Source organism: Manacus vitellinus, unplaced genomic scaffold, assembly GCF_001715985.3.
Source record: "Manacus vitellinus isolate BGI_N305 unplaced genomic scaffold, ASM171598v3 scaffold_44_pilon, whole genome shotgun sequence".
NCBI lineage: Eukaryota > Metazoa > Chordata > Aves > Passeriformes > Pipridae > Manacus > Manacus vitellinus.
In genome coordinates this window covers 5,267,759-5,292,792 of record NW_021940565.1, presented here as the reverse complement: position 1 = coordinate 5,292,792, position 25,034 = coordinate 5,267,759, and the positions used below count along the sequence as shown (strand labels likewise).

The 25,034-nt window shown below is 37.5% G+C and overlaps 1 protein-coding gene across 1 annotated transcript in view; it reads right to left on the bottom strand.

The window, feature by feature from the left end:
• CFH (complement factor H) overlaps positions 1 to 17,175 on the bottom strand; it is a 59,537-nt gene extending 42,362 nt beyond the window's left edge. Inside the window, exons 1-9 of the mRNA XM_029962247.1 lie at positions 17,032 to 17,175; positions 13,116 to 13,301; positions 11,202 to 11,307; positions 9,792 to 9,868; positions 7,818 to 8,012; positions 5,443 to 5,613; positions 3,261 to 3,440; positions 1,578 to 1,778; positions 153 to 326 (exon numbers count right to left, since the gene is read on the bottom strand). Coding sequence (XP_029818107.1) covers positions 153 to 326; positions 1,578 to 1,778; positions 3,261 to 3,440; positions 5,443 to 5,613; positions 7,818 to 8,012; positions 9,792 to 9,868; positions 11,202 to 11,307; positions 13,116 to 13,301; positions 17,032 to 17,092 — 1,351 coding nt within the window. The 5' untranslated portion in view covers positions 17,093 to 17,175. The remainder of the gene's footprint in view (positions 1 to 152; positions 327 to 1,577; positions 1,779 to 3,260; positions 3,441 to 5,442; positions 5,614 to 7,817; positions 8,013 to 9,791; positions 9,869 to 11,201; positions 11,308 to 13,115; positions 13,302 to 17,031) is intronic.
• Between the last annotated feature and the right edge of the window lie 7,859 nt (positions 17,176 to 25,034).

Here is a 25,034-nt window from a genome sequence, read left to right as displayed (position 1 = left end):
GAGAGCTGTGGAGGACAGGTGAGACAATCACAGCACTGCCTTTCCATTGTCCAGCACCTTGACTTAGAGTTACTAAGCCGTGGTGATGGGTCATGTGATGATGTGTTTACTGCTGTTAGACAGAAACCTCAACAAAATACAAGCACACTCACTTTCACGGATACATCTGGGATGAGGGGACCAGCCACTCCTTGTGCATGTGACTTCTTTATGCTCAGCATGGTAATCATTGTTGCAGGCATATGTAGCTGTTTCACCTTCTTTGTAAAAATCCATCTGGTGTCTTGGGAAATAACCATTTATCAGCTGCCTGGTATAACATTTTTCTAAAGAAGAAAGGAAGTACATTTTTCTAAAGAAGAAGGAAGTACATTTAATGACAGTAATCTCTACAGCAAGAACTGAGGTAAAAAAATTCTTAGGAAGACAGTTCCTAAGAAACAGGCCTCCAAGCACATTTCTGTAGCCTTCCTCCCCAAAAAGACATTTGTGTGCAAACCTGAATGAAAGCTTGCTTTATTTCAGTCCTCTGAGATTAATGAATCACATGAACAGAAGTGGAAGTCACTACATAAAGCAAAAAGAGCTGGTCTAGTAACCACAATCTCTTGCTTACTGTTCATGTGCACCAGCTCTAGTTTGGTCTGCTTTGTCTCTAAACTGTTGGTGTCTGCACAGAGTGAATTTCAGCATTTGCCTCCTGGAGATTTTATCATCTCTGTAGAAGTGTATCAGCCTCTCAAAGCAGGTCTAGAGATTTTAGCAACAGCTTGGCACACTGGCTCTATGGCCTCCTGCACCCCAAGAGCCCAGACATGGGCTGAAGGAATGCTATAGAGTGTTATCTGAGTAACTGGTCCTTTCCTCCAGGCAGGGCTCCATTCCTTTCCTGCACTGAGCACCACTCCACTGAGGGCATCAAGGAAAGATCAACCTTTTGTAATCCACTTTCCAGTCCTACCAGTAGGCAGGAACTTTGCTGTGACTGAAGCTGTCTGAGAGGAGATCTCACCTTGCTGCTTTAAATGGAAGTCTAATTCATTTTAAATCTAAGGAGTGTATCTGGTTCTTTTGCTGATGCCACGATCACTTTCAGCTTATTCCAAGAGTGTGACATCTTTTCAGCTCCAAAAGCTTTCCAAAGGGACCAGGCAATGGTTCTCAGAGAGGAACCTCTAGACAAAGTGCCCAAGCCATGGAAGGGAGAATATATTGACAAAGATTAGAAACTCTCTGTTTGCATGTGCAGCTGTGTGTCCAGAGGAAAGTATATGCTTGCATGTTACCCAGAAGCCAGAGAAGACTTCCCATATATTTCTTAATCTCATGAATAGTTTCAAGAGTAAAAAATCTCCCAAATCCAAAAGCATCATTTCAGCCTTACTCATTTCAGAGTGTCTCCAGCTGACACTTTGAGCTCTGCAGAGAGGATAACAGTTTGGATGCAGTTCCAGGGGTCAGCTAAAGCAGTCTGACTCTAAGAAACTGTTTTGTCTTGTGTTCCATCAGAACAATTTCAGCTGCACAGACCTCTCATAATTATAACAGAATTGAGTATATCTTGGAAATGCACTTACTCAGGCATTTTGGTGCTGGAGACCAGCCCCTTTCAGAACATGAACTTCGACCCCAGGTATTTCCAGTGAGGGTTGAATAATCTTGGAAACAGTAGTAGTCAACACTCTGCCCAAATCTCATTGGAAAGTAATAGTATCTGTGGTTCTCATATGCGTTACTTAACCTGCCGTTTTCTATAACTGGGTAGTCACACGGCTTCGCTTGAAATAGAATTTAAGAGCAACAATGTCAACACATGCATGATAAAAAGTTTAGCACACAATTAATTCAGATTCAGCCTCATCATCTGGGTGTTTTCAGAAACAGACAGAACCAGGACTGCCCACCCTGGCACACCCCTCAGGAGTGTGGGAACAATCGCACTGTGCTGCTGGTGTCTTTGGCAGTGCTTATAGCTCTGTCATTTCCCCCAATTCCATTGCAATCAACAGAAATCCAGGAAATATTCTCAGCAGACTCCGAAGGCTGATTCATGAGACTAAATGTAAATATTTTTCTACAGTGAGATGACATTGTCCTTGTAGAGGGTCTTGACTAAATTTACTATGTTGAACATGATGGGAGCCCTGACATGTGGTTCAGATATAGAAACTGACCTGTACAATCTTAAAATTGAGATGATTCCTGTTACCACTTCCATTTGTAACTTTTGGGACCCTGCACGAAAAGCGCTTCCTTACTCTTCTCATTTTTATTTTAAAATTTTATTTTAAAATTGTAATTTTGTTCTCTTGGTTCCTCAAAAGAACTGACCTTTTTCAGGGAGAAGTCAAGGATTGAAGGAGGAGATTCCCAGATGCTTTCATTCAAGTTTACCTGAAATGCTCTGATCCAGAGCCTACCTGCAGAGGCAGGGCAGACCACTCACTGGACAGACCATTCAATAATCAATGAAATGGTCTCAGAATGATACCTGAATTTTGGAACTCATACTAATATAGAGAAAACATTAATACAGATATTAACAGAGCACTTTTCAGAAACAGCTCAAATCAACTTATCCAAAGGTTTATTTAGAAGACTGATTTCATCAGGGTTTCTCTCACAATCTGTTCTAAGTTTTTCTTTTATTGTCAATGACCAAAGATCAAAGACTGCTAGATTATGAAATTAATTGCTAAATTATATATTAATTTTTTTATCGTGCCTACTGGACAAAACTATCATTGTAGTTATGGGAAGTTTAAGACAATAAAGAACTCATCAACCATCAAGAATACCTTGTTTTGTTATCTGACAGGTTATAACAGATAGAAATACATGCGACTATTCATAAAGCCAACTTACAACTCCAAGTAAAAATCTAAAGCTCTGACAGCTAAGAGGAAAGACATCTGCCAACCATTACCTATAGTTTGTACTTAAACACTCATGATGTCCTCTTATCTTGACTAAGATGCTCCTTGGGTGGGGCACAAGTGAGCTGACTATAGCACATTTTAACAAATTCACAAATATAGTAATAGATAATACCTGTGTTAATAAACATAATGTAAATATTGATTAAACCATTGTTTTATAGGTGATTTTTCTAAACCATCACATTAAGCTTTACATCACAAAGAAAAAAAATGAGTTACTCCCATGCCTACTGCTCCTTGAGTTTTGCTCTTGACCTCTTTTTCTCTCAGATGCTTCTAACAACTCTACATTTTGTGTCTTCATCCATGAGAGCTACTTACAGACACAAGCTGGTTCAGGCACCCAGCCATTCCCGGTACATTCAGCTGTGTTTCCGCCAGTCAATGCTTTAAAATGATACCCAAGGTCACACTGTATCGTGATTGTATCACCTGCTTTGTAGCTGCCTTTGTCAGGTCTAAAGTTCCCATGGCGAACTACTGGAGGGGAGCATACAATTTCTAAATAAAAAGAGAAAAAATGAAGAATATGTTTAAATGTATTGCTTAAGTTGTTAAAAAGATGTTTCTTAGGATAAAGAAAAGATTACATTCCTGTCCCACTCTTATAGTTCTGTAAGAGAAGAACGACAGCTGTTACTGATGTCATATTAAGTAGAAGCTTAAAACTAAATTGCAAAGGGAATGGCTGAAAGAAGAACCGGAGGAAATCAAACTGAATCTGACTATTTTTTTCCAAGAGGTCTTTCTGCAGCTGGGTTATGCTGGGCTCATTTATGGACACTGTCCCAAAGTAGGGCAGTGTCACTAGCAGGTCCTAAAGGGGGAAATATCTACACTCAACTAGGAACTGATCATTCAAAGGCTGTGTGACTAAGATTAGGGACTTACACTGACACTGGAAGTATTTCGACAACTGAAAAAGGTCAAGAATCTTATTCTAAAAAACTCATGGTATCCTTAGGCTCAGAGAAGCCAGGTAAATGTATTCTTTATAAAACAGAATCTGTCCTTTAGATTTCTTGTATTCTACTTCCAATTCAGAAAAAACCACCAGCACTCTCAGGGTTGGGAGGGAATGACTACGGGTTGGTCCTGCTGTGAAGGTGGGTGAATCAGTTGCATGCATGTACTGCTGAATCCTCTAGGTTCAGTGATAAGTCAAGTAGGATCCAGAACCACTGTTTGAATATGCCCCAAGTATCAGAGCCCAGTACATTGGTGTCTAGAAGAACGTTTGTTTGGCACTCCTCAAAAGCAGTATGTTGCTCAAATGTAGGCGGTGCATATTAATTAGTACCATTACTAATCTTGAAGCAGAAAGGTCAAGAACTGAGTGGGCCCCAAGACTGACAAGTCTTTATTTCTAAAGGAGTCTTTCTGGAAGAGGTCCCAGGAAGGTAGGTGGCAAATAAGATCCTACAATGTTGCCCTGTTGCCAACATTTTTTTCCAGTCTCAAGAGTTCGGCAATTTCTTGAAGACAACTCAAGGTACTAATAATTTCCCCAAAATTTACATCAAACTGCTTCAGCTGGGATATAACATGCATATTTCTGTTTGCTGGATTTAGAGATTTAAATATAGTCTGTAAATGCTGTAACTGAATTAAACTAAAGTAAAATCCATGACCCAGAGGGCTGATGTCAAACAGGACTAGCCTCAAAAATTACGGATTTGTCACATAAACTGCCCAGAAGGCATTTGAGAGTTAAAAAGCAATAGAGAGCTTTAGCATTGTAAATATATTAATTTGTAGAGATTCTCAGACAATTGTGAAGTTTGAACGGTGCGGATAATGTGGCTGTTCAATTACAGCTCTGATGACATTAAACATATTGCTGTCTTCATCCTAGACTAAGGGTCATCGACAAGGGCAGGATTCATGCATCCCATGGTCCTTTGGTCTCTGTTTATACATCACTTTATGTCCATGGTTCTTAGGGCAGTTTGAATTTCTCTGGTACTAATACTTTTTTTCCTGCTTGCTTAAATTTTCTTTTTCATGTCTGATTTTTTTCTATTCCTTTGAGAAAACATTCTCACTGTGTTTTGTAGAAGGTATTCAGCTTTATCCTTCCTATCTGTCCAAATTAGGATTTTTTTCTAACTCAAGAAACCTTTTTCATATGCTCTTCCCACTAATTCAGAATTATATAAAAATACAATATAATAACAACTATAATGCAGCTACCAATGCTGCATGAAGTATTTTAGCATCACTCTTGATTATGTAGAATACTGGAGCAATTGTTGCTTTGTGGACCTCTCAATCTACACTCAAGTGAAAAAAGAAAAACAAACCTGAACTAACTTCTTTTGCTACTGCTCTCCATGGAAAATTCTTATCCAGTTGCTTGGTCCCTTTAGTACTTAATCCTTCCAGATCTTCATGGATATTGGTTAGATGTGGATGGATTTATTTTGTTACGAATAAACTGATTAATCTCTGAAATTACTTCCAAACCCAACAAATGTGTAAAACCACTTTAGGCAAGACTAACCAGTGCAATAGGGAGGTGGATTCCATCCTGTTTCAGTGCATAGTGCATCTGATCTGTCACCAAAGTTGTATCCATCGTTACAGGCAAACCGCAATATTTCCGATTCCTTGTAAGACTGCTTTGGGGAATGTACATATCCATTCGGAATTTCTGGCACATCACAGCTAATATCTGAAACAGAGAAAGACAAAAAGCCATGTATTCTGTTTTATTTTTACTTGCTAAGCATAAAATCCTATTGTAATAAAATTTAGGTTTGGGGTTTTATTTAAATTTGAATTCACAAAAACTTTTGCATTTGGAAGCTGTTTGAAACTTATTTGAGAGCTCTTCAGTGACCTGATTGTGGATTCCAGGTAGAAAGTAGCACAGCATCAGGTGCAAATTGATTCATGAAACAGATTGCAGGGCTTTGCTTTGGAATTTAATGGATCCCAGAATCAATATATAATGCAGAATATATTCCAAAATCAGAAACTACATTAGCTGAAATTTAGGATTTTCCTTTTTTCAGATAATTTGTTTGTAGTTTCCAGAAAACCTAGTGCACTCCCATAGCCAGAAGATTATTAGTTAAATCGTTACATCAAAAGGAAAAAAGAATGAAAGGATCTGGAAAACTGACACTAGAATGCTTAACTATCTATGAAAGAACATCAGCAATGCCAGCTCCTTGCCAAATCCAATAAAACCACCAAGATCTTGCAGTTTCCTAAAACTGAGTTCAGAAAACCAGAAAATATTCAAGACTTTGCTTCCTCGGTCACAGAGCAGAACACCCAAGAGTTCTCTTGGATTCCTTTTCTGAATTTACTTTGTATTTAGGATGAAATATAGCTCATTGGAACTGTCATTGTTTAATGAAATTCACTAGATTCTGCAAATGTTACAAGCACATATGTTTCATTCCACTTTTGATCTGGGATTATGCTATAAATGATAATAAATGGGGATTTCAAAGTAGCAAAACGCTGCGCTGAAATTGTGAACAAGCCATACATGTATCTGCCATGTTGATAGACATACTCTGCTCTTCTAAATACATGTTTCCTGATCAGATAACATGTAAATAATATAAGAAACTTGATAGTCTGAGTATTTAAGTGTTTGTTACCATAATCTTCCTGAGATTCATTCTTACATACTGATAATCCAATCCCATACAATCTCTGTCCTCAAACTGGAAGGAATAACTCCATCCACCTGTACAAGCTGCAAGCAGGGCAGCGTGGGGTCCACTGGTTGAAAAGTAGTTTTGCAGGAAAAAAAAAGATCCTGACGGACAAGTTCAAGAGGGGCCAGAAATGTGCCTTTGCAGCAAACGAAGAAAACAGTATCCTGGGCTCCACTGGGGAGTGTGTTGCCAGCAGATCAAAAGAGGTGATGCTTTCCCTCTACATCTCCCCAGGTCCAAACTCCTCAATAGAGGAAACATATGGACATATTGGAGCAAATCCAGTGAAGATAATTAAGGAATTGGAAAAATTGACAGATTAAAAGAGATTTAAGAGAGTCTAGAAAAAAGAAGGTTTGGGGTGGGCAAGGAAGGGTTCTTTTTATATATGTAAATTCTTGACTTTTGTGGGGAGGCAGAAGTAAAGATGATGGAGCCAGACCTCTCTCACTGGCAGCCAGCCATACTAGGAGAAGGGGCAATGAATTGAAACATGGGTATGAATTGAAATACAGGAAATACCACTTAAATATTTTTACTAAAGGGTGTTCAAACACTGTAATGGGTTACCCAGAGAGGCTGTGGAGTCTCTGTTGCTGGAGATATTCAAAAGCTGACTGAACATACTCTTGAGCAACTCACCCTAGCTAATTGCTCTTCAGAGGTCCCTTCCAGCCTTGCCTCTTCTGTGATTCTGTGGTTCTGTAAAAACTAAACATGAACCTTCTAACTTGTAAAAACACCTTAGCGTGAAGAAAGAAAAAACCCATCAGGACTTTTTTTGTATTCTATATACCCTAAGATTAAAAATCCTACTTGTTTATTTTTGGTTCACATAGATTCAAAATCATTTCTAGTTACTTTGGTTAAATTAACACTGAAGTGATTGAATTTCTGGTAGACATATCAAAGTTATTTTCAAAGAATTTGACTGCAGTCTGGCAAAACATTCAGCTTGTAGTGAAAATGTGGAACAAACAGATGGTCTATTATGATTATATTAGCATCCAATATTATCACATTTCTCTTTCTTATCCTACTTCTTCTTCATATATGCAACAGAGATTGTTTACAGACGAACTATGTTTAATTGCTGTGAAATAAAGTAAAAGCTTTGTAGCTTCCCATGTGGTAACCAGTCCTTAGGAGTCTGTGAGAATAAAGCTTCTTAATTACACATTGTAAGTAGTGTCCTTTTTACCTTGGCACTGAGGCACATCATTACTCCATCTTCCATTAGATGAGCAAATTATTTCTTTAGCTCCAACAAGCTTGTATTTTGCATTACATTCAAAATTTACAACTTGGCCAAAGGCATATTCTTGGTCTAGCTCAAATGCACCAGCCATAATTATTCTTCCATTTTCTGGTGCCTGTACAGGTAAACACTTTACCACTGGAATAATAAAACAAAACAAAAGGAAAGGAAAAAAAGGAGTAATTTTGAGATCTAGTCTGTAAAATAAATTAACACACAAAAAAGTGAAAATACAGAAAACTCACTGTAATTTCCTTACACATTTAAAAAATATACTCTTTAGTTTTGCATTCAGATACCGTTTTCAGCAGATATAATACAACTGCCTAAGGAAAAAGACAGACTGACACAGGAAGAAGCTTATAGATGGTCTCTCATCATCCTCTTGTCTGCCCTTGAAGGCTAAAGACAGAGCACTCACTAAACTACATGGCCTCCTGGGGTCTCACACCCAATCTAAATTATACTATAAGCTCGTGCATTCTATGGATGGTCAGATGAGCCTTGACTGTCACACAGGGCCATTAAAATTTGTCAGAATTGGTTGACTTAGTTTAGAGCTGTGCCAAACTGAATTTGCTATAGACAGATATCTGGAAGAGTGCTGCATTACAGGCTGACTAGAACAGTTCAGCTATTAACTAAAATCCTAGCTAAGGTTATCAGAGAAATTATATTACTAAAGTAAACAAACACAGTGTCAGCCACTAATTTAGACCTCTAGCATCTCCCAATTTTGTACCTGCAGAAAAAAGGAAGAGTCAACATATGTCATCAAATATTTTGTATTGAGGGGGAAAATTACTATCAAAACTCAATCTTAAACGTTCACATAGACATCCCTGAGCAGGTAAAAAAGTGGCTTGTGTTTTGTCTACCAAAGCTCCCACTTCTCTCTGACAGCATTCACCATCTTGTAAGTCATCTGCCTTTTTTGTGAGTCCATATTCTGTCTTCTAGGTTCCTCACATTTAGGACATTATACAAATACTTTCTTTCATAGGCAATCGTATTTCAATGACAAGTCAACCATGAAAGAAATATCTATCTTAGGAGGACTTTAAAATTGCAGTATCTTGGTGACACATGACAAAAAAAGCTGGAAACCCTTGCTCTATACTGTGCAGATAGACCTGTATGACTAATTTTGAGGATACTCAAAATCCATTACACTAAATGGGATGTATCTAAATCCAAGGAAATGTCAGAACACAGACAACAAACTCTAGACAAGAGAAAGATATCTACCTTCTTTTATGATTCTTTACTTAGAGACCTTTTCCTGACATCAGAGAAAATGTCATTGCTGCCCACATATATTAAAAATAGACCAATTAAAAATTATATCATCAAAGATCAGGGAAGCATCATCTGAGCCATCCAGTCTTTTAAGTCTTGATGTCTGAGTCTCCCTTGCTCTCACTCTAACTGACTGAACATTTTTCACAGTATGCTAATAACAGGGAGAAGACCTTGTAATAAAATCTGAGTGGTTAGTATATTCACAAGGGTGGAGGAGGGAACTAGCTAGAAACACACATGCCTTCACACTCCTTTGAAGCACAGCATCCCAAATATCTTTTGCAGCCATGTTTTACAGGCAGCTACTCTATCAGGGCCTTTAGGTGAGGCAGAGCTTTAAATCATTTTGGAAGTAACAGGACTCCATTTCGTGAATGGTTTTTAACAAAAGCTTCTTGGACCAAACTGGCTGAGCAGTCATTGTAAGGGTTTCACTGCTGCCTAACTTGAATTTATACGTATGTGAATTAATACCTGTAAATGATCACAGACTAGCTCTAGATAGTTTCAGATCGATAAAAAGGCAGTCTGATAGAGAATTAAGTGCAATCAAATAAGTAAATTTAAAAAAAATAATAAATAAATGAATTAAACAGAGAATAAAACTCCATTTACCTTCACAGTGAGGGATATCATTGCTCCATCCATCTGCCTGACATTCACGGTAATTTCTTTGGCTGAGCATCTGGTAACTTACCCAACAAAAAGTAAACAATGCTAAAATACAGTTTCATTATGTGACAGAAACAACAGCGCTGCTGTTCTTGAAGCAAAGGAAGTAGGTGTCAGATGTTCCAGCACAGAACAATCAAAATGTGACAAAACAGAGTAGTTTTTTGATCTGCATGTCTCCTATTTGTTTTCCCTTAATTGCATATGTGAAAATATAAAATAAAATCAGAAAGTAGGAAAGAATTAGTAAGAAGGCTTCTTCATTACAGAGATAGCAAGCTCTGGCTACATAATAAATAATCTAGGGGCAATTTGCACAGTAAGTAGCAAGGAGAATAAAGCTCCTGTTCCTTCTCTTCTAGTATGGCTGAAAGCCATGTGACAGCATCCACATAGGACTTAATCCAAACCATATGTGTCATGTTTTTATGAGGAAGTATTATCTTAAGTTTGAGGGCAATATGACCACAATGCCATGGCTTCTGCTTGGTCTGAAAGGCAGTCAGAGGAAGTATAGATGGTCTGAAATGACAGTGAGGAATGGAAGTTAAAGGATTAAGGAGAATATTGATTATGGAGCTCTCTTTGTGAAACTCAGACTAGATTCCAGTAATATAACAACAGTAAAATCATGGCTAAACCACAGTACCATGCTGAGAGCTGATTTGTGTTTCAAGAGGAAAGAACCCAATCACAGGCACACTTAACTAAGCACAATACCATGTATTCAACTTGCTGCAGTTTTCATTGGAGAAGGTAAATAGAGGTGGAAGGGAGAAGAATTTCTTTCAAGCGTTCAGTGCAGACACACTAGTGAGTCTACCAGAAATGTCTTCCTTCAAACATTTTTTACAATACATTTTACTTCATAATGCAAAAAATGATTGAAGTAGGACTGGCGAGTTGTGGTTCTGAAGAGGAGATTGTTATATGACCATAATTGTTATATGGCCAGCATCCTGGCTACCTACTGACAGCACAGACTCCAGCATACCGACCTACACTTCCATCTGAACTGGTTGGCTCATGGAGTCAAGATGTAGCTTTACAGACAGGCCACTATTTTTGTTTGCTACTCAACAGCTGTGATTTCAAGTTAGATAAAGCCTTGCGTATTTTAGACACTTTGGATGAAGCATCAAGTGCATGAGTTCAGTTACTGCAGTAGCACCAGACAAGAGAACGAGTTATCTTCAGTATTTACTGTAATGGCAGAAATTCAAATTCAACCATAAGCAAGTATTGAATATCAGTAAGATGCTTTACAGCTGCATTACAGAGAACAAATCTATAACTGACACTATAATTAACACCTTATGTTAATTGCCATACATTGAATTAAACAAATATTACCCATCATTACATCTGTACTCAACTCTGGCACCAAATACAAATTCACTTCCAGCAGTAAGTTCAAAGGAACCAAACTGAGTATCTCCAGGATGCCCACAGGGTTTATCTGGTAAAAAAAAAAAAGAAAAGAAGATGATGATGATGAAGAGGAAAAAAAAATGTACTTACACCATACATAGGAATGTGAAAATGTAAAAGACAGCATTTTTTCAGTAACTAGTAGTGAGTACAGGTCTTTCAAAAATTCAAAAATGCTCAGCATTAGTTTCATTAATGCCTCCCTTTTTTATCACTATTTTCAATGAGAACATATTGGAGTATGCATGTGCTTCTTTAAAAAAAACCAAACCCAACCCCAAAATTAGCTGGTTTTATACCTTTAAAAAGGTTGAGCGCATCTTAGACTTTGTGACAAATTTATGGCACAGCTTTATGCAATTTGTGACATAAACTCGTCCAAAACTTCCACTAGAGAATCCATCCATGATTGGAAATGAAATCTGATGGGGAATGTGCTAAGGAAAGAGAGGTGATCTAAAGTCACCGGAGTATTTTGATCCTTAGTGCTTTTTGCTCCAAGTTCCCCATAGGGCATTCTTAACTCTTTACCTTGGATTCCCAAAAGAGTGGCAGAGATGAACATACCATCCCTCTCATTCATCCCCTTTTGATGCTATAATATGAACTGCTAAATAAACTGCACAGCTAAAACCTATCAGCCCTTCTCTGAAGTCTTTCCTGGTCCCTGTTGATCAAGGCAATTTCATTTCTTAGGGCATATCAACATCCTTGTTTTTTTTCCAACCAAGAGGTGTTTCAGTAGGCCCTACATCCACTACAGTGGAATTCAGAGAAAATGGAAAACTCATGATCAGTTTTGCTGTCTACTGTGGCTTATCCTGGAAAAGGAATGTGTTCCCTTAGTCTGTGGCAGAGCATCCCTTCTCTCTTCCCACCCACCTTGCCTGTGGCAGTAGCTGCTCACTGGGTGGCAGTATTTGCTAAAACATGATACTTAAAACTACACCAAATTTTGTATAAGTTCATGTTCACTGAGTAGTTAAACAAAGAAATCTAAAAGTTGAGACGGTGACTAAATAAAAAATGTAAAAAAAATGCAGCAACTTTCTTAATTAACTCTTACTTATGATTTGTATCAATCTCTGTTTGAATGACACCTGGAACTTAAATTTATATTATTAAATCAAACATTTACATTCTACTATCAAAAATTTTGTATGTTAGATATGCAAGAAAAACTCCTCATGTTTCTAAAATTCCTTTGTGTTTAAAACTCAGGTATTACAGAAAAGAAGTATCTGCTGACTAATAATAATAAACTTCAATTTCTTCAGTAATGAATTCTATATGAGGTTGTGAGATACTTCTAAACTCTTAGCACAGTAAACTAGAGACAATAAATAGAAGCTCTCATCCTAATTGTGAATTACAGATTAAAAGAAAAGGCAGGGAAAAATAATACCCCACTTTCAAGAAATTATATCACTTATAGAACTAGTTGAATAAACTGTTTTTTGACTGCATCCAGAAGCTAGGATAGTGCTTTCTTCTGCTTAGACTGTAAGTTTCATCAGTATTAGACATTTAGTAAAATATTGGAAGCAAGATTCTAAGAATTCAATAACTGATCTTAATAACATAAATTGGGTTGATAAGGCTGGCCTAGGGTAAGATCTTCTCTCAAGAAAAAAAAAATAAATCTTTTGATCTCAAGAAAAGGAACTTCAAAAAATGTTTCCTTATGCATACATACTTTTTAGGAGGATATTTTAAAGATGGCAGAAATAAGTAAGTTACAGGTAAAGACACAATGGCAATTTCACATTGACATCACTGGCAAGGAATGTGATCTGTCAGGTCAAATGTTTGCTTGTATTTTGCATAAATACTTACTTTTGCATTCTATCACTGGGGGCTGCTGCTGCCATGCCCCATCAACGCACTTAAACATAATTCGTCCAGGTTTTATATATCCAGGCCGACAACCGTATGTTGCTTGAGTACCATGTGGATAGGGAGGTTTGTCCCATACTTTAGTAGGCACTTCCTTAACCCTCCTGGGAGGAGGTTCTTCACAAGCTAAAAATTTTAAATAAAAATATTGGTGACTGAAGCACATGCTACAAACACCAAAACAATTTTACAATAGAAAATGTAGCACAAAATCCCGGGGACATTTGTGATCAAACCAACATAGGTTGTCTATTTAATCACCACAAAATAGGAAACTGCCAAGAATCCACATTTTGTAGGAATATGAATAGACCTTTAGAAGGACATGAAAATAGCCAAGCAAGTGCCAAGAAACCACACCGGACTGTGATGATTCAAAAACAGATTTTAGTTACAAAGACTGAGACGAGATTAGTGCCCTGGTTCTAATCACAGACACCTCCTACCCTTCCATCTGCAGAAGCTGCTCCATGCCTGTCCTTCCACTGCCACAGAGAACAACTCCATGCACAATTCCAGGTAGAGTTTCCTTTCAAACTGTTTTCTTCTCCAACCACCACCATCTTTACTGACATTAATTTCATGTGTCATTTGATCAAATTCTGTCAAATCTCCTCTCACCTTTACATTGCCTAAACTTTCTCTCCAGGCTCAGATCACCCGATATTCCAAAACTTCTTTTCTTTTGTCCATGAGATTATGAATTACAATAAATGAGCCTGAATCAATTTAATTAAGGAATTCCTCAACAGCTTGAGAATGAGAAAAGCCAGACTAAAGCAGAAAGAAACAAATGTTGGGAAGCTGTTAATGAAAGACTAAATGACTTTGTTAAGAAACAATTTTTTTAGTTGTTTATAATTATTGAACTAATTTCAGTGACTAATTTTCAGTGCCTGGGTGACTGAAACGTACTCATTTGGAAGGTTGAAGCTTTACCCAGAGTAACAGAGCCTGAACAGTCTAGCCAATTAGATGCAACGAAGTCTGGTTTCCATCTGAACAGGAAAGGTGAGAATTCATCAGGAATAAATAAAAGAACCACTGAGAAATGGAGCCTTGGAAAAGAAATGAAATCTCTGTATAGAAAATAAATGAGAGAAGAATTCTCCAGCAGGGAAGGAAAGTCCTTGGTGAGTACATTCATTATGCAGCAGAGACCTGGCACAGAAGTCCTCTCTCCAGTTAGCTGTAAGGCCAAAGGTTTGAGAAAGCAGCAGTACTCTCACTGAAGCTTTCCTACAGGTTGTCCAGGTGCTTCTTGAAAACAGGACTACAGGAAAAATAACTAGAATCCTTTTTCATGGGAGGGATGCAGAGTTACAGCTTCCTGAATTACACTGCACAGATCCCAACCACAGACTAGGTAGCCTGGATTTGTGACACAAAGTGAGCAGGAAAAACACTCATTCTTCCACATCAAAATGTGGAAAGTGAATTATACTCGAGTTGTGCAAAGACACACCCTTGAGCACTCCCTATTTCAGTCAATGGAGTACCTACCAAATTAGAGGCATAATTTTATAGAATTGTGTAAAAATCAGGAAAAAAAAATTGTTACAAGAAAAACATGTATAATTTTAAATGCTCTGTATGGCATTTTGATAATATAAAGAAAATAATGGTAATCGTGTGATCTGATAACTTTAGTTTGGCTATTTCAAGTAGCCAGAGGAATTAGACAAGTTTTGGCAATACTGCTGAGGTGCTAAAGGAAGAGTGTGCCCCCATGTTCATGTTTTTTCCCATTACTTTAATTAGTTTACTCCCTCCTCTGAATAATTACATCTGAATAAAAATTATTGCTTCTATGCACTAGAGGGTACTACCCTACTATAAAAAAGAAGTAGGGACTTATACTTAGCAAGATCAAGACACATTTGCTTTCTAACAACAGTTTTGTAAAATGTAGGAATAAGCAAAATGAACAGGAATTCTCTAGCTAATTTTGTCTTTGAAACGAGTTAAAAATGGTTAGTTTACCCAAACAGTTCTTTGTAATGATGAGGAAAGGAATTTTTCTAATTCCACTTACTTTTCATTAGACCTCGTTTGAATTAGCACTTTCACTTTGCAAGCTGAGAAAGCACACTGCAATGTAAGATTTAAAAAATAGGCTACTGAGTGCAGGGAGAGCTTCTCTACTCTGTTCCTCGTTTACTGCTGAGTTGTATTATATTTTTTGATTGTCTGTTGTGCAGAATGGGGCCACAACTCCTCCGTGCTTACATTAAGAAAAAAAACAGCATGAAAGATAATCTTAGTTTCTTCATCATTACTAAGAAATGCTTCCATTTGGGTTTTATATCAACTCTCTCTGTTCTTTCGCACTCCTGCCCTGATATTGATGGCATGTGATACCATCAAGTCTCAGATTATACTTATTTATTTACTACTACAGCTAGTAATAATATTTTTAAAGGCAGTTTCTTAGTAGCTTGAGATGAAGAATTTTTCTGACAGGATGTACTTCAAAACTATATGAATTACATCATGCACTCACCATATGTACTCACCAACACTGGAAGGGTTTTATTTCTAGATTTGAAAGCATGCATTTAATGCATACCTTCAAATCCTTCTGCGAGAGACAAGGAGATCTGGAATAATTCACTCAGGATTTGCATGTGACTTGACCTCAGTTACAAATAGCTCAAGCTGCTTTCTTACCATCATTGTGCTGGTAGCAACTTCCACAAAGTCAAGCACAAGCTACAAATCCAAGTAGAAGTGTTTTTCTGTCCTTGTGCAAAAATTGAGCTCTTGGAACAACTCACACAGACTTCCAATATGGAGCTGGAACTAAGAATCCTGCATGACCCATAGTAATAATTGTCCTGGATAAATCAAATTTTGCTACATTCACACTGTTTTGTAATCTCCCTAGCATAAATAAAGCACTGTGAAAACATAGTGCAAATTAGGGAAAATTTTTAGTTCAAGTTCCAGGACTTTTCTGGACTTCTTTGCAAACAAATTAGACTTTATTAGTTGGTTTGAGGCAGTATTTATTATAAGAATATTTAATTAAGATAAGCTATTCCTTTAATTTCCTGATTTTTTTTCAATTTTTCAAAGTAAAATCTATTGGATTGTTTTGATTAATAAGGTCCTCATAGCTTTCACCCAAAATTAAAAACAAGTTGAACCAAGCAAAGACACACTAGCTCAAAACCACACAGCACCCTTTCCTCAACAGTGTGTGCAAAGCAAAAAGAAAAATTAAATTACTGAGGACAGATTAAACAATATAAACACAAATAAAGAAAAATAAATTCAATAGAGAAACTAAAAGCATCAGAGGCTTGTGAAAAGATATACAGTATATTAGCTACCTATTTAAACATGTACAAAAGCATACTTGTATACACCTATCTCATTTCATAGACTAAAAACAGTCTATCAGTCAAGAGATATTTTATAAGCTTTTCAGTCAATTTAGTAATGATTTCTCTTTCTTACATCATCTCACAGATTATTCCAGACAGAAATAAATGCACATTTATGGAATATTTTTTATCTTATTCTACTAATTGTTTACTGGCTTTAGAAGTTAGAATAATTAACAAACATAATTTAAAAAAATTAGTCATCTGGCTCTAGTTTATAGTGATTCTAACGTTTAAAATTTGAGCATCAGATTAATAACAGCAGTAGTTATCCAAATAAATAGGTGAAGTAATACCTATGATAAGATATGAAATACTAAAGGTGTTAAATACTGCCAGAAGAAATCTCAGTCACTGTTGTCAGAAGTTCATTAGAAAGGCTACAATGCCTCTGCATATTGTTTTAAATACCATTTTCACATACACTTTAAGAAAGAGCTCTGATTTTTTTCTACATTAAAGCTTACCTCTTTGTGCAGTACAACACATCCAACACAAGAGCAGAGCTGCATAGCCCAGGAACAACATTCTAGAGATTCAGAAACTCATCCAAACACATTCAGTATTGGACCCTACTTATTTTGAGTACTTTGTGTTATTTCCACTCTTGTTTTACTCACTAACTGCTCCGGAGACTGACCTTGCAAACCATTTATACTCTGATTTCAGCAGTCACTTCCCCTAAACCTCTTGCAACACACAAGTATTTTTTTTTTCCACCTCTCTCTAAACCTTGCTAAATGAATAAATAAATAAAAGCCTGGCAACTTAGGTTGGCACGTTCCTTTCCTGTGATCTGCCTGTATTTTCATCATGCTTTTTTTTTCCCCTTTTTTTTCCTTCAGATTTATCCCCTACATACTCATATAAGGTTATTTTTTGGTATCTAAAAGCAGTTGAACAAATAAATTATTTTGTGGTTCTTTGTGTGTTGTTTGCTTAGCTAGAAAACAGAGTCATCTTAAGTGTGTGTAAAAATGAACTTCTCTACACATATAATTCAAGATCTATGTTAAAAACAATCAAAATAAAAGGCAGACAAAAATATAAAGTGGCTTACTGGTCACTCACTCTTTCTTATATAAAATAACCAACTGCCCAGAGCAAAGGAAATATACTTGATCAAATTCTTGATTAAATAAACTTAGGTGAAGCTGAAGCACTTGTTTCAGTTTCACATGAGAAATAAGATGGAGAAGGTGTGAATGAATTGTAAGATAGAGAATGAACTTTCCAAAGAGAAATATAAAGATTATGCAAAAAGAAGTATATGGCAAACTGGGCTAACAGAGGAGCTTGTCACAGATTTGTGTAAGCAACAGTCTTCTTAATAGTTTCATGATATGTCTTGGCTTTATAAGTGCACTCCATTGGAAATGTTGATCATATGAAGAGAATTATTTGAGACTGAGAATTCAGGGAAAAATATGTAACAGAAGTGCCCATATGAGATGGACATAAAACAGCTGCAGACCAGGTACCCCACAGTGGTGATGTCTGACTGGCATGGAGTATACACAGATCTGTCTTGTATATGCTCCCAAAGAAACACACAACATATCCTTAAAATTACTGGCTTGGTTGGTGTACTGCTCTAGGATAAAAGTAGTGTGTCTACAGAGCAGATCTCAAATCAAACCTGAATTCCAAAGCATTTAAAGCAGTTAAAACTTCTTCTTAAAAGGCAGCTGGAATTATTTTTTTTTAACTTGGGCTGTGTTTTCACTCCTCAGTTCGAAGACTTGGTCTAAATGAAAATTGGCATTCAGCTGTTTCACCCACAAGAACTCTTCAGACAGCATAATATCTCTTCCTTTCCCTCCCCCTTTCCTAGACAGATGACTCATATGTGGAAAATGAACTCTCACCCTGCTCCATGACCCTGTGAGGATCGATCTGCATCCATTTTGCAGTTCCTGGTGAATACCTGACCACTGAAAAGATATTTTTTGCCCCTGTCAAAACTGAGCTCCAAGAAAACAGCTCCTCACAGAAATTCACTGCCCAAATCTATAGTTCCTTTTGTTCTGTGGCACTGAAGCCTGCACTGCTACTTCAGACAGACGTGCTCTGACAGCACCAGGACAGTCCCACTTGTCCCTCTGCACCAATCTTACCACATTACCATAGGTATTCATATGCTTCTGTACCGGTGCAAAATCTTGCAGCAGCCTGCACTGATGAGGAACTTAGGATGGCTTAACCTTCCCTGTCACAGCAGCACAGTGACACTGCTGCTTTCCAATTCCTTAACTCATATGGGAAGCTCAGAGAGCTGGAAAAACATTGAAACAGCATAAAAATGTTTGGATTTCAATCCAGACACAGTGGCTCAAACCAATTAGCTGTAAAAATATATACTGGAGGCATGGGTTCTAAAATTTCTGCAATTTTAAATGTTTTATCCTCTGATGTCATGAAGCTCTAACTGTTTCGGGTCTTGTCAAACTACTTTTGGGTCATTAAACCACTTGCCAAATAATTATGGGCTTGAAACACAGTCAAAGATAACTTCAGCTACAGCTCAACCACAACTGGAATTGAAATGGTACTTTAACTTTCCTGACTGCTGTCTACAAATACAGGCAATGCTAAAACTCTTTGAGCATCAGCATGCAAAACCACAACTCCTATGAATAAATTTAAGCTAAAAATTAGAAGACTCACCTAACCTAGTGAGTCTATGTTTGTATGGATGTAATGTAGGCCTATACAAAGAAATCATCTTCAATCACAAATCAAGGGACCAGACTCAGTCCCTTCTGGTCTTGTGTTTGTGATCTTCTCAAACCATTGATTAAACTTAACCTAACTAAATGGAAATAAAATCAGGAACTTAAACTTGCTTTCCTTCCTCACCTCTTCCATGGGCTATCAATTTAAAACTAATGTCTTTAATCGTGTCTGACTTTGTTTAGTCATCTTCAGCCTCTAACAAAACAGAGTGCATAGGCAAACTGTGCCTCAGGACCTCTAAGGCAGGCAGAAAAAAGCCATCTCTAGAGTACCCTTACTTCCTACTCATCAAAAAAGGCAGAAAAGTAGTTATGCAGTCAAAGACAGCTGGATTTTATCTAAGGAAGCAGAGCTATTGCTTTGAGAACTGGTGTGACCACACTCACATATTGCTGTGGATGCAGCCAGACAGCCAAAATATCACCCCCAGAGAAAATATCAGCACGAGAAAAAGTGCAGGTCAAGATATAAGAGCCTAGGAAAGTACAGCTGGGAATGGACCTCAGGAAGTTATCTTGTCCAATACTCCTGCACAAAGTAGAATCAGTATAAGGTCAGAATAAGTTATTGAAGTTTTTGTTAATTTCTTGCTCAGTGTGGAGGCTTAACATCAACATTCAGAGTGTTTGTTCAAACCAGAATAACTTGGAGATCAGTGTTTGGAAGCCATGTTGTGTTAGGAAGACAGATCTGAGGAAGTCAGAGTATTCCATAGGGAACTAATGATGACTAGTAACAGAAGCTTAATTCGCCACTGCTGAAATAGCATCTCTGACCAGTATAATTTCAGCATGTCCTAACAGCCTTCTTCCTGTTACACTTGAGTTTAATGATATCATTAGAGCCCATAGAATTCTAGAACCAATCACTGTCTTGCCCAAAAATCTTCATGAAAATGTGCTGTCCCACTGTATTAACAGTAAGATTATCTTTTCATCATCAACATTTGCCTTTTCTCCCACTGTCACACAACTTCTATAACTCATAATGGCATTTCACATCATGTAATATCTACAATCTCAACATAAAGGTGTGAGAGGGGAAAACTGCACAGTTTACTTAGTTTAAACTAAATCAAAATCAAACTGGCTTATTGATTTATTAATAGAACATAATTAACTGGCAATCAATGGGATATACATTCAGGTTCCATATCAGCAATGCAACAGACAAGGCACTGTTAATAGACAAAATGCTCATAAGCACCTAACAAATTTCTGAAGAACCTTCCTTCACTTATCTCCCAAAGTTCTAATCATGCACACAAAGTTGTGCACCACCCACCCGTGGTTATACACACAGTCTACCTCTCACGCATATCTCCTGTGGGAGATGTGGTTTATTAATGTGTACCTGTGCTGCACCTTACAACCTGCTAATGCACACACCAGGGAAGAAGCACCACCCAAGGTACTACACTGACACCCAGGTGTGAGTCCCTGCCTGTCACACGTGCATGGTCACTGCCCGAGCTGGATGAAGGCACTGGCAGGATCGGGCAGGGAGGATGAGTCTGCCTGGCACAGAGTTTTTGATGGCAGCAGATGAACATACAACGAACGGTGTCAAACCCACCTCCTCTGGTTTTGACTGCTGGATCTATCTGTCACCACTGTTCTCCGTCCTGTTACAAAGTTTCATTTGTCCCATACAGTTCCTTCCAAATTGGCCCTTCCCTTCTTTCAGAACTCACTATGTAACTTCCTGGTTACTGTTTAATCCAGCTGACGGTTGTCATCCCTTTATTAGGATCAGCTGTGGCACATGCACTCAGACAGTTTGGGAGGCTTGAACTCACACTGTTATCTTAACAGCTGTTACTGTTCAAGCCATTTTACAAAGGATGGGCAATGTGAGCACCCTTGCAAATAGAAAAGCAATATTAGGAATCTGAATATTCCTGCAGTTTCTTCTAAGGTAAATTAGATAACAGCATGCGTTCAGGCAGGCTTTTGCAGCAATGACAGGAGCCATATCATGTCCAATTCTAAAAGTATTTCTATACCCACTTCTGATTACTTGTATTTAAGTACCATCTCATTCTCCTGCCTTGGTTCTCTGTACTCTAAAGTGAAGTGAAAATTACTTGAAAAGGTGTTCTTTGCAAAAAAAGATGTTCTCCTATATAAAAGCAGCTGTCAGTATCTCTAATTTTAAATGAAGTCCTCCTACTCACAGCCAAGTGGAGACTTACTGGAAGGCAATTCAGAGGTTATCACCATTTTCCACCAGCTCACTCTCCCCTGATGCAGTGCTGCTATTCCTCTTGTTCCCATAGTTCCTTTCCAGGTCACCACAGATGTCAGAGGACTGTGCTGCACCAGGAATATGAGTGGCCTTGAAGGGTATGCTGTTCCTTTTTGGATCTGTGCTGTGATGGCTTAGCACATAAGAATAAAAGGATCAGGTCATGTTGTGTGCCCTGTGTCTGAAACAGCCTTATGAAGATCGTGTTTGCAGTACAGAGTCATGCTCACTGGGCAATGGAAAACATGCCCTCTACCTACCAAGATTTCACTTTAATTAGATATATGGCAAAAAAACCAAAACCACATCCCTTTTTTCATTTTATTTAATGCTTTCAGAAGAATTATCAAATGTGAAATCCCTCCCATTTCTCCCTCTGCCCTACCTTTGCAGCTTTACAGTGACCTTAAAACTCTGTTCTCACTTTGGGCTATTTCAGTCTGTTACTGTTTCTGAATCACTATCAAACCTTTCATGCCAGCAGAACAGTCTGCTACTGCATAGCCATTTAAAAAAGCAGGCATCAAGTGGAAAGATAGGAGGACTTCAAGAACATTTTTTCCTCTGAAGTTTAAATAATTTCAAACATTGCAGCATTGTACTCTGGAAGGTATATCAAACAGTAAATTATAGAGATATGCAAAGTACACAATAAAAAGTAAACAGGATCAATAAAGATTTAAAGGTATGTAAAAATGGCAAGATTTGCTTAGAAATAAATAGTTCTCTTAGAAAAAAACCCAAACAACATGGAGCAGTCTGGAGCTTGAGAGCTAGTTGTAGAAAATTATGACTACCAATTTTTTTAAAGTTGCATTATGTAATGGTAGTATTCCCCCAAGTGCTCTGCTTTCTTAAAGGACAGTTAAACTTATGACCGACTCTTCCTGTTACTCGTCCAGCTCTGTAACAAATAGGTGACATAATCATTTCTTTCTGTGGAAACACTGCACAAACTTTGTGGATAACATAGTTATCATTTATGCTGTGGTAGTACTCAGTCCCCACCCCCAGACTGCACCGTAAAATTCAGAATGAACTGAAATTGGGCCTTATCCCTAACAGCCAAGAATCCAGTAAGAAGTGACAAATGTACATTTCAACTAACAAACTAAAAACCTGAAAAAACCAATAAGTTCGTGTTGACTTAACTCTCTAGCAAGTTCTTTTGAGAAAAGGATGTGAAAGAAGAGAGTGGGATTGCAGTGACAATTCCCTTGCAGCAAGGGAGAAGTAAGAAAATGATGATGCTTTCAAATTTTTATGTGTGTGAACAGAGGATATTAGGGAAAGATGCAAGACAAGTAATCATCTGGATAGGAAATGACACAAAAGAATAAGGCAAAGTCCAGGGAGCCATTGGAAATGAAATGGAAATAAATAGTTCATCTTTGGTGTTATGGTCACAAACACAGAGAAGGTAAAAAAGAGGCTGCCCTTACCCCACAGTAAAATGATGGACCTAAGAAATTGTGTGTTAGATTATATGAAGTAAATGCACAAGAACTACATATTGTGGATGTAAGGGTCTGAAAGTACAGTCTCTGTGGGCTCTATAAATGTTGCACTGTTCAGCAACATCCCTTTGCTTTCCATCAACCTCAAGAAGCACAAGTACTGGGTAAAGGTAAAACAGAAAGCTATATGACTTAAAAGTCCTTTTGCCCTTTTCCAACTCAATACCCACTTAGGCATCCTGGCCTAGGTCCATTACTAAGTACTGTCAGTGCACAGTGGTGATACATATGCTTTGTAGACATATATTTTGAAAAGTCAAAATTGCAGTTAATGACCTTAAATCCATTAAGACATCCACTGATGTAGTCCTGTACTTCACATCACTAAATAACAATTCTGTACCACAGTAGGTAAAGACAGAGATTCCTCAAAATCTGCCTTTCACCAGTTTTTGCTTTCAGTTTGGTTTAGCCTCTCAGATCCATTCAGATTGCAGAATGCTGTGACTTTCAGGCTAACACACCTAATTTTGGTCCGGTAAGGCATCTATATCCTGTACTTCAGATTTGAGATTGCTTTTGCAGTTGGTAGTCTGAAAGCCAGGGGAAAAAAGACACTAACAAATTTCTTAAAAAAATTTAAAATGTTGTGTTCTAACTGAGGGAATATACCTTCTTAATACTGAAACTGTTTTCTGACATAAAGAATATTTATCAGCAAGGACTTCTCAGAATTTCATCTAGGTACATTTTAATAGTTATAGCCATTACACTTTTTTTCTGCAGAAGACTCCACTCTGCAGACTATTTTGGAAGTGAAATTGCAGCTAACATGAATCCAATATTAAGTACACTTTACTAGTTTAACCCCCAAACCATTTTTGAACTGTGACTGCTGAGTCCCTAAATACTCTATTCAGCTGCCAAAGCTGCAGAACTGTCTCCCACACTTCCAATGCTGGCAGTACTCTAGTCCCCAGTTCTAGTCATAAACCTAAAGCCACACAGACACACTCAAGTGAGAACTGACCAACTTGCAGAAGTTCCAGAAGTTCCCAACTGCAACATAAACATCCATATACTTCTTAATTATGGGGGGGGAATAAAAAAAAAGAGAACCTGGGGAAAAAGCCTAAAAATGACTTATTTAATTTTTAGCCAAATAGTTTTTCAGCCTAACAAACAAATAAAAAATACACATGAAAAGTCTTGAAAGAAGGCATTTCCACTTACCTTTTTGACTGCAGACTAGACTATTCCTTACAGTAAGTGTCGTGTGTATGTCTGCTGAGTGGGTTAACTGAATGCCATCCAGCCAATATCACACTATCTTCCCTGAAAGGACAATAAGTTCAAGTTACTCATATTACAGAGCTGTTTAAAAGGATTTAGTGTGCATTTGCTTCATAAATGCTTCATCCTTCTCCACCTTTTGTTTAAAAATTTGTATTTACCAGTGTTCTTTGTTACCCCAACCATAACCTCATAAGATTTAGGAAAATAAAAACCATGGTCAGGATGATAAGCTTATCAACCAGGGATGACAACTCTCTGAGTCATGGTATACAATTGAAAAGTAATGGAGGGAGCAGGAATAAGAACTGAGTCTGGTAGGACTATTTCAGCATCGCAATGCTGAAGACCATCAGCACTTTCAGAGGGTCAAATGCACCAGTTTATCATGGACAAGATTCTTCTCTAACTCCTTGCAATCAGGTTTGGCTTTGTTTTACCTGAATAAATTCAGATATCAATACCATCAGTAAAGAATGTCCCAGTGAATGTCCATAATTAAACTGATTAACAATAAAGAAAACCTTATAAACTTTTTGAGGAAAATATTAAAGACTAACCTGATAATCTGATTTACTTTATTACAGTAGACTGCATAATTCAGATTTAGATAGAGGAGTAACCTTAAAGAAAAAGTAAATACTTTTTTTGGTTCCTTCTGTACCTCAGTATGATTAAGATTTATATCCAATCACTAGCAATAAACTCAGTTACCCCTCTCTCTCCCAGACTTGAAA